We start from the raw sequence: 13,799 nt of genomic DNA, 5'->3' as shown, positions 1-13,799 counted from the left end.
GCTTATAGTTCTTTTCATTACTTCCCATGATCTCAGTGTAATGCAGTAATGCAAGTTATTCTGTTCTCATACAATGATTTTTTAAATTAAAATCAGCATACTACGTACAATACATACATGTGCTATCACGAAAAAATGTAGATGATATGCATTACTGTTAAAAAATTTGGGGTCAGTAAAATTTTTGTGAGAGTAAAGACATTTATTACGTTAAAAAATAGTTATATTACAAACATATGCTGTTATTTAAACTTACAATTAATCAAAGACTCCTGAAAAACATTAAGCAGCACAACCATTTTCAACATAAGAGCATAAGAGACTTCTTTCAAAAAAAAAAAAAAAATAATAATAATAATAATTTACAGACACCAAACTTTTGAATGATAGTGTTTATTTTATATTACAGTAATAAGGATTGTGGGGTTCTATTTTATTTCTAATAAGTTTTATTTACTTCCACATTAAGATGGTTTAAAATGAGTTAAATGGCATCTTTTACTAGTACTATGAATGAAGGGCAGTATCACTGATATTAATACTGATGTCTTTAACAAGCTCATTGCTTCTGTCTATAAATGAATACATGATGTTAGCTAAATGCATGATTGTATTATCTCAGAACTGTGCATTTCTGACATATGGACATTACTTTGATACACTTCTGATAACAGATTACTCTAACATGTAATGTAGAAACTTGCATTTCCTGCAAAGCAGTTTTGAAACGATGTATTTTAAAAAAGTGCTATACAAATAAAAGTGGAATGAAAATTAAATGAAATGCAGAGAAGGAGAGCAGAGCCATTTTTGTAATGGATACTTTTGTGGGAAAACAGCTTATCATTTAATGAATCAATAACCTATTGGCTAATGTTTAACAAGTTTGCTATTAAACATTTGTTTTGGATTGATCTATTTTTAGAGTTTACATAGGAAAAATGCTGTTTTATAAAAGAAGTCACAGACAATTTTGCAACATGTAGGATTCAGTTTACGACACATCTAATTCATTTCTATGGTATCCGCAAACAGTGATTGACTGTCGCACAACTTGAAAGATATTCAATGACGTCAAGGCTGTAATGTGATTGGTTATCAAAGTACACGTGATCCTAGTCGGCCATTACACTTTCTCCAGTGGTAGAGCCACTTATTTAAGTACTTATACTTATTTTGAACAAATAATTACTTCACGACCCCTAAAAAAAGTAAGTTCTATGTAGTATGAATGTAATCCGGACTACATTTGCCGTGTTGTCATTGTCATGTGACCTACTATCACTTTACTATCACCATGAGGCCACAGGACAGGATTTATGAATGGCAAAGTGTCCATCGTATGCACACTTCAGAATCTCGCCTGGAAGTAGTAGGTCATCCGGGTGCTTTTTGCATACTCTTTTACGAGTACGGGGAATTTGGACATACTTTTTTTTTTGTCACATACTGTTTTTCGCATACTATATAGTAGGGAAGTACGCGATTTCAGATGCAGCACATCTCTGGTAACCCAGATTGTATGATGCTTTTATGTTTAGGACATTTTTGTTTTTTCATTTGACTTTCAGACATTCGCACGAGTCTCTATAACACATCAGTAAAGCTTCCGCTATTCAGCTATATGGCGACACGGCACAAAGGGTTTTTGTTAAAAAAGAGGAGGCGAAAGTTCCAAGATGAACACCTTTTCCATGTCCTGAAAAACACAAATATGCTGCCCCATGTTTTATGATGGTGACTTCCTGTCATGGGTTCAGGTTCCTGGGGTTCAGACTGTTTGGGGTCTATAGTGGTGTTAGAGACCAGACAATGGCCTCATTCAGTGACCAGATGCCGGTACTGATATTTTGGGCTTTATTCCATGCTAGGCAAGCTAGTCTTGTGGGAGGCCTGTTGTCCAGGCCAGTGGAACATTGGTGGAGGGGTTAACAAGAATCCTGAGAGAGTTTAAGCAGGCAAGAGATTTTGAGAGAAGATTAACTGCTTAAAAGAACCAGCAATTAGTGACTAAAAGCTGTTTTGATGATCTTTAACTGTTTTCATTAGAACATAAAGCAGGTGCATTGAGCGTTGGAGACGTGTATGTGTGCCCTGACATACCATGGCATCCAGAAGTTGGATGCATCGCTGCATCTCCGGTCGGGTCTCACAGTAAAGGCGGAACAGAAGTCTCCCGATGGGCTGCTTCTCACACAGGCTGAAGTAGTCCCGCTCTAAGACAACAAAGAAAAGGGAAACTTTACAAAAATGTGCTTTGGTGGCATCATGGTACAGTCATTGATGGTGACTCTCATAAAATATGACATTTTGTCCATACAATGAAAGCTAGCAGGTTCCAGTGTTGTTTTGAACACCATTGACTTTAATTGCATGGACAAAACAGTTAATACTACATGCAAAAGAAAAAAAAGTCAGGTTTGGAACAATCTGAGGGTGAGTAAATTACATCATTTTATTTTCATTATTGGGTGAATTGTTAAGACAGTAAGTATTGGAAAAATCACACATGGACACAGCAGATCACTTTTTCTGCCAGCATTTTCATGTTAGTGTTAGCGTCTAGCTAAATTAATTACTTACTAATTAAAATTTCTCAATACTTAACTTTATATATTTATAATTCTGATTTATAATTTACACAACAGTTTAAAAGTTTGGGGTCAGTTATATTTTTGTTTTTGATAAGAAATTAATACCTTTATTCAGCAAGGGTGCATTAAATAGATCAAAAGTGACAGTAAAGGCATTTATAAAGTTACAAAAGATTTCCATTTCAAATAAATGCTGTTCTTTTGAACTTTCTATTTATCAAAGAATCCTGAAAAAAATGATCATGGTTTACACAAAAATATTATGCAGCACAACTGTTTTCAACATTGATTATAATCAGAATTTGTTTTCTGAACAGCAAATCAGCATGTTAGAATGATTTCTGAAGGATCATGTGAGACTGAAGACTGGAGTAATAATGCTGAAAATTCAGCTTTGGCATCACATGAATAAATCACAATTAAACATATTTTCAAAGAGAAAACCGTTCTTTTAAATTGTAATAATATTTAACAGTTTTTAAAAATGTGAAAACTAAGTCTTGAATTGGTTGTTATTGTTAAACAATTGAAAACGTTGATGGATGACAGTCACTCCTCCTCATCTGTAGCTCAAGAAATTGTGCACAATAATAGATCAAAAACATGCAAGGTTGGATATTTTGCAAATCTACTGGGACAAGTATGACATCCAGGCACCTTTGACATACTACTGGAATTTGAGACGCACCAATGCTTATCTCACATACTATTTCTCAGATAGTAAGCAAACTGGGATTCAGACAATGACAATGTAAACTCAGAGATGACTAAACAATGCTGAACTGCAAAATGACATCACCGTTAGGGAAATTTGGCCAGGAGAACACCACAGCTGACAAGGAGCATGACAATAACAGGAAGTTCATGAATAAGACAAGTTGAGTGTCGATACTTTACCGATGGTTTTGCTCAATTCTCTGCACTGACTGATATGAGGAAAACGAAGAATCTCCCTCCATTTTTTACTTCTTCCTTTCCGTTTTCCTCCTCCACCTAGATAGGGGAAAAAAAGACAAAATCAGTCATTAAAAAATTATAATCAACATCAATGTAAACAAAGAAAAACAACCTTTAAATTATTAGCCCTATAAAGCCTGCTGTAGCATATTTGATATGCAAGTTGTTTCTAAGGCCTTTAAATTATCAACATGATCAAAACTTTGCTGAAAAACCTGTTGTACATAATCATCTTCATGCCTTCTGCCCTCTGATTGATAGTTCATACTTTTTTAGCAGGTAAAAGGCCTTTTTGTATAATTGTAAAAATGTCCTTTTTGTATAATTGTAAAAATGTCCCAAAAAAAATAATGTTTGTATAAAATGTTAAATAAATAATATAATTATAATTAAATATAAAATATATATATTTTTTACATTTTAGGATGAACATTTACTAGACAGACGCAACTTACTGTAGGTTTACTCGGATTATTCATATATACATTTTAACATGACTTTTCAAAAAAATGTAAAAAATGTTTCAATCAAATATGATCAGGATTTTGAGGAAGGTTTATTTGAACATCTCTCAGTCATCATTGTATTGCACTGTATTATATGTTTTGCACCCACTATTAAAACTATTGAGCTTTGATTGCAAAACTAAACATTTAAATATTTTAATAAGACATAAATATCAGTCACTATCTCCTAATTATACGTATAAATATATGATATATTTTAATATATAATAGTCTACTATAAACAGCTATCAGACAGCTATTACAAGCTTTCATAAGTTTATAATAATGTTTGGCCATATATAAATAACATCTGGACCAAATTGCATATCGCCTATTTTATACTATACGTCATGAGCCATAAAAGCCTGATGTGTCAAATATAATACTCAACATAAAACACAGGTTTAATAAACTGTTCCATTTAAAAAATAAAAAAAAAATCAGACTATTATTTCATTTGTCAGGCTTTACAGGGTTAATAACTGTGCATGAGAAAAGAAAAATCATATGAACCAATAATAAAATAATCACAAATTCCAATCAAATCCCAATGAATAAGATACAGTTTTACAGGACAATGCGTTGCAAATGCCGTTTCATGCTGACTTTAAATGCCAGGATACTTAATGTGACCGCTAATTAGCTTTGAACCTCATGAAATCTCCTTGTGACTTTGAACATGTGCAGTGTAATAAAACATGTCAGCATCTGGTCTCTCAGCCTGAGAGTAAGTAAGCTCTAGTTAAAACGAGTATGTCATTTCTGACGTCAACACAGGTCAAAAATATGCATTCCCTCCCAAGAGAAAAGAGAAGCTTTTACAACAAACTATGTCACGCTCTGCAATAACCGTTTCCTTTTGAAACATTCAAACTCATAGAGGCCAATAAAACAGAGCAGCTTCTGCTACAGTTAGATACTGTTAGTTACAAAAGTGCTCTTTATCACTTCGTTCACTCAGGATTTAAGGAGAATTTGCTGTATGGTGCTCTGGAACTGAAACATGAAGCATTTGACAATTCCAGCATTGTGAATAGTGCTGAATGTTTCCAAACACAAACAACCAGGGAAGGTAAAGCCCAAGACTGGTCCTTAAAGACATTCATCTCACGTATATGACAGGCCTTGCTAATTAGCCACAAATCAAATCCTTTCCCACCAAACGGCAGAATTTTGAAGGGATGTTAGTAATAGCCAGATTCAGCCACCTTAAATAAACATGAGAGGAATGTTACAGTAAGTTGTTCATACTTGGCAGGGTGATTTCGGTGTGTGTGTATTAACAATTCTTTTAAAGGACAATTCCGGTGAAAAATGAACCTGGGGTAATTAACACATGGTTACCGAGTCGATCGTTCCCTGGGATGCGTTTTCATGAAAATCGAATGTAAAGAGTTTTATCTCTAAAAACAGATTAGCTTATAACGCTAGTATATGGGGCACAGAGTAAGTAAAAGTAAATCGCTAGTTAATACCACTAACAAGGATCAAAATAGCCTCACACTAACACGGTAGCATAATGAGGGTCCTTACATGCAAACCGAAGCATTGAGAACTTTGTAAGTGTACAGACAGTTTAATAAGAAGATACTTTATAAAGACAGAACATTACGTGTTTACAGGCAGCAGGCATCTTGGAAAACAGTCTCGACTAATCGAGTCACGAACGCTGTGCTAAGTGAGCTGGTCGATAGGAATTACGTTTGTGAAATATAACGTAGCGCGGCGTTCGTGACTCGATTAGTCGTACACCATTCAAAATGCTTGCTACGGATGCGAAAAACGCAGAAAATCAAACCTGATTCGAATTTTTTTTTGACGGACGAAAGTTTCGGAGGCAGTGTGCAAGCGTGACTGACATAACGTGAGGTCATATTTATTTTTTAACGTGCGAAAATTTCGGACTCAGTGTGCAAGGGCCTTTAATACGTTACAATATTGCATTACTCCCTAAAAAAGTAACTAATTGCATAATTAGTTAATTTTTATGGAAGTAAAGAGTTGCGTTACTTTTGCAATACTATTTCTCATGTGGACTGGGCTTGCTTGATTGTTTTTTAATAATAAAAAAAAAATTATATGATGGCAAATGTAAAAGACTTTTCACAACTAAAGTGAAATGAATAAGCCTCAGCCTGAAGAAAATGCAAATTCAAAAACTTTTGTTATAAATTTAAAAGTAATGCGTTACTTTACTAGTTACTTGAAAAAAGTAATCCGATTATGTAACTCGCGTTAGGCACACTATGCAGTTTCCGTTTTTCTCAAACAGCGACCCCTAGAGTCGCTGTGGAGTACTTGTATTTAACGTTACTGTCGTAAATACCACTCACGCAGAGCCGTCTCTGCACTTTCCACGCTTTCTTCGTCGACTCTGCCATGATTCACGTCTGAAATGCGTGCTAGTGTCTTCCATAGAGGCTGCTTCATATGTTGTTGATGTATGTGACGTCATGCTGTAAAGCAAGTCGTGATTCTCGCGAGATTTGTCGGGGCGCCCTACGGGCGTTGATTCGCCCTACGAGTTTGTTTACCATCAAAATGATTTCGAAGCTGTTATATTAAGGTACAAATCTTGCATAGTGTGCCTTTAATGCGTTACCCTCAACACTGCTTAACACACACACGTGCACGCACACACACACAAACGTTTAAATTTGTTAGTTTTAATAGAAACCAACCCATGGGTCATACAAGTTTAAGTAATGTTTTTCATTTTACAAACCTTTAGATTATAAATGAACCCCAAAACACTGCTGAGGTCGAAAATAGAAAAAGACGAATACTGTAGACCATCCGCAACAAACAATGATCTGATCATGAGAATTTGCCCAAAACTTTTAGCTTACATAATCCTTAATGCATGTGTGTTTGTAACAGATTAAGGGAAAGTGACGGCCACAGAAAAAAAAACAGATGCCAAATCACACCAGAGAAGAATGTTTGCTTTATCTTCCTGCCAGAGGTCTGTTCAAGTCAGAGCACGCATCACGGGCCAGCTGAAGTCAATGCATCAAACAACGTAAAACACCTGGAAGAAAGTGGGTCAAAAAAAACAGAGATGTAATTAACCTCCTTCCTTTCAGTCCATCTCAGAGCCAACTAGAAGAGTCAGATTGACAGCGAAGGTCAGAAGGCTTGATGCTCACTCATCCGAGTAATATAAACAAGAATCGAATTTGCTGAGAATGATATTTAGAGAGCTTGATGGAGTGCTTGCAGATTATTACAGCTGGAAAAGCGAAGTCAAAGCACCACCCTAATGACTGAAGCGGGATAGGGATCCGGTCTCAATATTTGGAGAGGTTTAGGTGGACGCAAGGCGTACACGGCTTTATGTAAATGTATTGTACATATGTGCTCAGATCAGCTCGACATGCATCAGATCAGAGGAACTGCAGTAACCATTTACTTTGTCTTTATTTTTAAATTATTGGGTCTCTGGTGTGCTTGACATGAGATGATGAAATAGAGCATTGGTGATGAAAGAGAGCATTGGTGAAATCTGCAGTGCTTCATCCACTTGCATTCCACAGCAACAACTACTCTCATATGTCTCCCTATGGCAAAACTATTAAAAAGACTGTCTGAACAAACAAATTTAATTATTTTACGAAATGACAGTGCATTCAGTCTTAACAAATCAGACAGTTAGTCAAATCTTTCATCTTTATCATTCATTAGTGATGACTACAAAATTACCCCTCAAAAGTCAACAACAGGTCACATACACACACGGCTGAGCTGAAAATATTATGAAGGAACGCAGATCCCAGCGTTTAGCAATTATGAGTTCTTGGCAAACTCACTGTGTTGTTTTCATATTCAAAATGAGTGAGGATTCAGTCCAGGAATTCCAGTCATGGCACTGTGTGTGGGCCACAGCACGGTCAGGTGCTTGTGTGTATCTTTATTTAGGAATGGTATAAGCACCGTATTGTGCATTTTTTAGTTTCTCAAAAAAACAGCTTCAGTAATACTTTACAATATTTCCTGTACAAAAAAGTCTTTACAAAAAGTCCCGTAGGGCTCCAAACATGACCCTATTATATACAACAGAATTTATATTTTAAAATGTGTCCCATGATGGCTGACCAGCAGGGTTTTGGTGTTTTGAGAAGGTCCTGCAAATGTCCAAAAATTGCACTAGGATGTGCTTGATGTCATACACATTCACAATTTAAATAAAATCTAAAATCAAAGAGACAGTATTAACATAGAAGGTCTGGACATTGAGAGATTTCAAAACATTATTTCAATCTGTCTGGATCAGTCAAAAATTTGGACACACATTTGACTAAAAGAGTTAGTCTAAAAAGAGTCTCATTATCTTAAAAAAAGCATGCTCAAATACTGAAAAAAAAAATTGTATACACTACCATACAATAAATTTACTTGGGTCGCCTTATTTCATGGTTTTTGAGACTTAATTAGTATTATTTTTTGACGATAATTGGTAACCTGTTTTGACAATAGATATCACAATTTGGGCAGCATTTATAAAGTACCCTCGATGTACATAGAGTGATCAATCCACTAAAACAAACACACCATAGAGAGAATGACAGGAAATCAATTGTTTTTCTCTCCGTGTCCTTACACACACACATTCATGTATTTCATGTCAGAGACCAGCTTTTAAAAAAAAGAAAAGGAGGCCATATTATGTTGAAGAATTAGTGAGCCTGTTTTAATTTGTTCCACAAGACTCAGACTACACCCTTTTGTTTCATGTTCGTTTTTATAGATATGACCTAATGTGCACAATATAAAAATATGCTTCACAAGGGTACGCCATGCATCTGTCAGAAACATGGAGAGCAACGGCAGACACACGCATGACGGTAACAAGTCGTCATTTCCTGCACTGCAACTTTAGGCCGTTTTACAGTTGATTGTTTTACTTGGTGATTCAGAGGTGTAAGTCTTTAGAGAGCACATTAACTACAGTTATATAACAATTAAAATAATGGGAAACAGAGTTGTTATAGGAACGACAACTGTAAAATAAAACACTACAATAAATTGTAGAACCTGTTCAAGCAATTATGTTCACTCGTCTGTGAGCGTCACATTAAGGATTTGTTTATTAACCGCAATCCACAAACTGAAGTACAACCCATTTACAACAATTTTACACCACCTCAGTATATAAAATCCAGGCTGCTGAAATGCCAGTGTAGTTTCAACTTAAATATATTTACCATGTATAATACAGAATCTACAATGCTCTCTATATTTCATATAACGCCTCAAATTACATTCTCATTGATTCTCAAATTAATTCTATGGGGATTCGGTGCTTGGTGCACTTCAACTTCACATTACGACATCCATTCTCCTGATCCTGTGGATTCAGTGTCTATTTTCTTTTTCTGCAACCAGAGTGCTGGTGTTTTAGATGGTGGTGTGGTGAGACTATAACAGGTATTGACTCGACAGACGGGGTGTCATGGAAAAACGAGTAGCCTAAGCGATTGCATGCACCACCACTTGATAAACAATCCATGTTCAACTTCAGTTGTTTATAATGGATTATGATCAATTATTAACCTTTAGTCTTCATAGCTTAAAATCATGCCAAAATCCATTCTGCTAGCCCCGTTTCTAATGAAAAAGATATTTTTCCTTTTAGACTGTCACTGAACTATTCCATCATTTACTCACTATCATGTTGTTCCAAACCCAAGGAAAATTCAAACACGGCAAATTGTTAAACAGAAAACTTTATGCTCTTTATGTGGCTAAAAGAAGAGTTAATGTTAGTCTAAGTATTACATTAATGAACACATGATGAGAATCTAGTATTTTTTAGTAGCCTATTATTTTGCATAACTGACATTTTGCAAAATCTGCAGAATCTTGTCAAAGTTACTTATGATGCTCATTAATACTTTGTTTTAAATGATTTAATTTAGTCAAAAATGATAAAACAAAAAACTAAAATACAATTATAGATAATAATAAAATATGAAATATTAAAATACTATGGTTTTAATGAACATTGCAATTAAAATGCACAGTTCAGAAAAATATGAACAACATAAAAATATGAACAACATAAAAACAGTTCAAGATATTAAAAAAATGCACTAACAACGTTTTAGAACGTTTTAAGAACTTATGCAAAATGTTTGGATTGGTTTATTTGAATATTACTGTATAATACAATTTTCTTTTTGTTAAATAAAATTGTGTGCCACTGCCATTTTAGTAAAATTTACAACAACAAAAAAAAAAAGTGAAGCAAAAGTGAACAAGGCAGAGCACATGTCCATCACAAACATTTGGCAACACCTGTGCAAAACTAAACTAAAAGACTCGTGACTGCTTGAAAAATTCACACAGTGAATTAAACGCCTGCCATCAGCCATCACAGTTTTTTCAAAACCCCATAAAGCATTTAAAAGGTTTGATTAACCACACTTGTATCATGACAGACTCGGTTAGAAGAGCTGCTTAAAAAATATTAAGGTGTGATAACACAAGAGGAAAAGAAACAGCCGACCAGCCACAACCTGGTTTCACTTTCTGAGAAAAAAAACGGCGCTTTTTTACTTACTCTATGTGTGTGCTATACCTCTGGCTAAATATACATGTGACTGTGTGAACCGAAGAGGAACCTGACCGCATTTTGATTGACGAGAAATCTGCAACGGAGCAGCACTGCTGTTTCCTTGTATGGTTATAGAGTCGATCTTTTGGGGAGAGGTTTTTCAATGATGTCTTGTAGGCCAGCTCACATCTACCGCTACATCGGATATGGCGGAGGTTACAAAGCATGACAGATAAATGAAGAAGGCCTATTGACCTAAAATGACAGTTGACCCAAAAAATTAAAATGTAGCTATTTTGTTATTCGTTATATGTCATTTACTCATCCAAATGTCATTCTGAATAATATTTTTAAAGACTTTTTGTTTGTTCCATAAGAAAAAAAATAGCATACAAGTTTGGAATGAAAAGAGGGCAAGTACTTTCTTTTTCATTAATAATAATCAATAATTGGTTTGTATATTTATAAAATAATTTATATAAAATAACATTTAAAAATGTTATATTTTAATTCCCTACTATTATAGCACATAATTTATATAGTATTTAATTGAACTAAAATAGATGCATAATATTGCTAATACAATTCTGTTTAGTGGCGCGAGGTGATCTCACACACATTAGATAAAAGTAATAGCAAACGACAATGATCCAACAAATCAACCATTTCCGATGGACAAAACCAAGTCCCGCCCTACATTTTTTCTTGTTCAAGAAGTCGTTTCACTTGGATATATGTCTCAAGTAAAGAAAAGACTACATAACTTCCGTTTCATGCCGACTTTATACGTACAGGAATACTATAGATCTTTATCAGTGACAGAACACTCATTTTGTGCTTTTTTTTTTTTTTCATACAAGCTGCAGAGCTTAGATACACAAGTGCATGCTTTTGCTGACTGCATTCTCTTGCTTAATTGTTCATCCACACAGACTGTTCACCAGTAAACCACATCCTGAGGAAGGGAACAAATCAGATGAAAAATAGCAGGCCCATATCAACCAGACAGAAAAAAAACCAACTGTACGTGCACTGTATTGTTGCAGACATGAGGTAGCAGGTATATTTTTACAGCAAGGGCGTTTTCTCTGAGGAGGCAAGAGACATAGCCTACATGAAAAAAAAAAAAATGTGAATGCAAAAAAAAAAAAAAAAATGTAGATGAGGAAATAATAGACAATATACAAAAACTAAAATATTTATAAGTAATAAGAGATTAAATGGGCGTAAAAAAAATTGTTACACTTTTTTTTTTTTTATGGTCCACTTTAGACTTTAAACTTTGCAACTCCATGTCAACTAACTCTCATCAGAGTATTAGTAGACTTCAGTAGATTGTTAGGTTAAAGGGTTAGTTCACCCAAAAATTTAAATAATCCCATAATTTACTCCCCCTCAAGCCATCCTAGGCGTTTATGATTATAGCCAGTGATTTTATTATAGTCTATAGATATAAATATGGATATGTATTTTTCTTACAAAAATGCATCACTCGCTTCAGAAGGCATTTATAAACCCACTGGAGCCGTGTGGATTACTTTTATGATGGATGAATGTGCTTTTTTGGCTTCAAAATCAAGGTACCTTAAGGTTAGGTGTTATTGGGGTTCAGGTGAGTAGAATAAGTTGACATGCAGTTGTAAAGCAGTAGAATGTCTGTTGAGGGATCATTAAATAAAGTGTTAACAGATATTAAGCAGACCGTCTACTAATACTCTAATGAAAGTTAGTTGACAACCACACCAAGTTGCTTCATTTGGCCAGAGGGGAACTGGCCCCCCGACTGAGCCTCGTTTCTCCCAAGGTTTTTCTCTCCATTCTGTCACCCGATGGAGTTTTGGTTCCCTGTCACTGTCGCCTCTGGCTTGCTTAGTTGGGGACACTTAATATTTAACAATATTATTGATCTAACTGCACTGACACTATTGTATGAGAACTGACTTGAGCTGGACGATGACATCACTGTTTTCTGCAGAGCTGCTTTATAGCCAAACTGAACTAATTTAATAATTGATTATTTTTACAAAGGAACTGAATAAACACTGAATTGATTTCAGATGAACAAATCAAATCAAATCAAGTATATTTGTATAGCGCTTTTCACAATACAGATTGTATCAAAGCAGCTTCACAGTATTAAAATAAAATAATACAACAAGGTTCGTTTCTAGTGGAATTTATTGATTGATAGAATAAAATTAAATATCCCCAAAATATCCCCAACTGAGCAAGCCAAAGGCAACAGTGGCAAGGAACCGAAAAAACTCCATCAAGTGACCTAATGGTGTCCTAAAACTCCATCAGGTGACCTAATGGAGAAAAAAAAAAAAAAACCTTGGGAGAACCCAGGCTCAGTCGGGGGCCAGTTCTCCTCTGGCATTTATGAACTAGAGGCCGGATTGTAGTGTGAACTGTAAGATTAACAATATTATATGAATGCCTGGCCGAAAAGATGCGTCTTTAATCTAGTTTTAAACTGGGAGAGCGAGTCCGAGCAACGAACAGTATCAGGAAGACTATTCCAGAGTTTCGGAGCCAAATGTGAAAATGCTCTCCCTCCTTTGGTTGATCTGGATATCCTAGGTATGACCAAAAGCCTCGAATTTATTGATCTTAAAGCGCGCGATGGATTATAGGGCGATAGAAGATCCGTTAAATAGACTGGAGCTAAGCCGTTTAGGGCTTTATAAGTCAGTAGCAATACCTTATAATTAATACGGAACTTTATAGGTAGCCAATGTAGTGATGATAAAATCGGTGTTATATGATCATATTTTCTTGATCTAGTAAGAACTCTAGCAGCTGCATTTTGAACTAACTGTAGCTTGTTTATTGAGGATGCAGGACAACCAGCTAATAAAGCATTACAGTAATCTAGTCTCGAGGTCATGAATGCATGAACTAACTTTTCTGCATCAGAAACTGATAGCATATTACGTAGCTTAGCAATGTTTCTAAGGTGGAAAAAGGCTGTTTTTGTAACATACGAAATATGATTTTCAAAAGACAGGTTGCAGTCTAGTATAACACCCAGGTCTTTTACTGTAGAGGATAAAGTAACAGGACATCCTACAATGTCAAAGTTGTATTGTGAGAGGTTCTGTGGGCGGTTTTTTGAACCGATAAGTATTACCTCTGTCTTGTCTGGATTTAATAAAAGAAAATTACGCGTCATCCAATCTTTTA

At 35.2% G+C, this 13,799-nt stretch overlaps 1 protein-coding gene across 3 annotated transcripts in view; it reads right to left on the bottom strand.

The window, feature by feature from the left end:
* Positions 1–13,799, bottom strand: part of grk5l (G protein-coupled receptor kinase 5 like) — a 64,805-nt gene that overhangs the window by 28,712 nt on the left and 22,294 nt on the right. For all 3 annotated transcript variants that reach the window (XM_084087433.1, XM_084087432.1, XM_084087434.1), the window contains exons 2-3: positions 3,492–3,587; positions 2,104–2,216 (exon numbers count right to left, since the gene is read on the bottom strand). In XM_084087433.1, coding sequence (XP_083943559.1) covers positions 2,104–2,216; positions 3,492–3,587 — 209 coding nt within the window. The remainder of the gene's footprint in view (positions 1–2,103; positions 2,217–3,491; positions 3,588–13,799) is intronic.

The sequence above is a fragment of the Abramis brama genome (assembly GCF_963993115.1).
Source record: "Abramis brama genome assembly, chromosome: 16".
Lineage (NCBI taxonomy): Eukaryota > Metazoa > Chordata > Actinopteri > Cypriniformes > Leuciscidae > Abramis > Abramis brama.
This window is presented reverse-complemented; position numbering and strand designations above follow the sequence as displayed.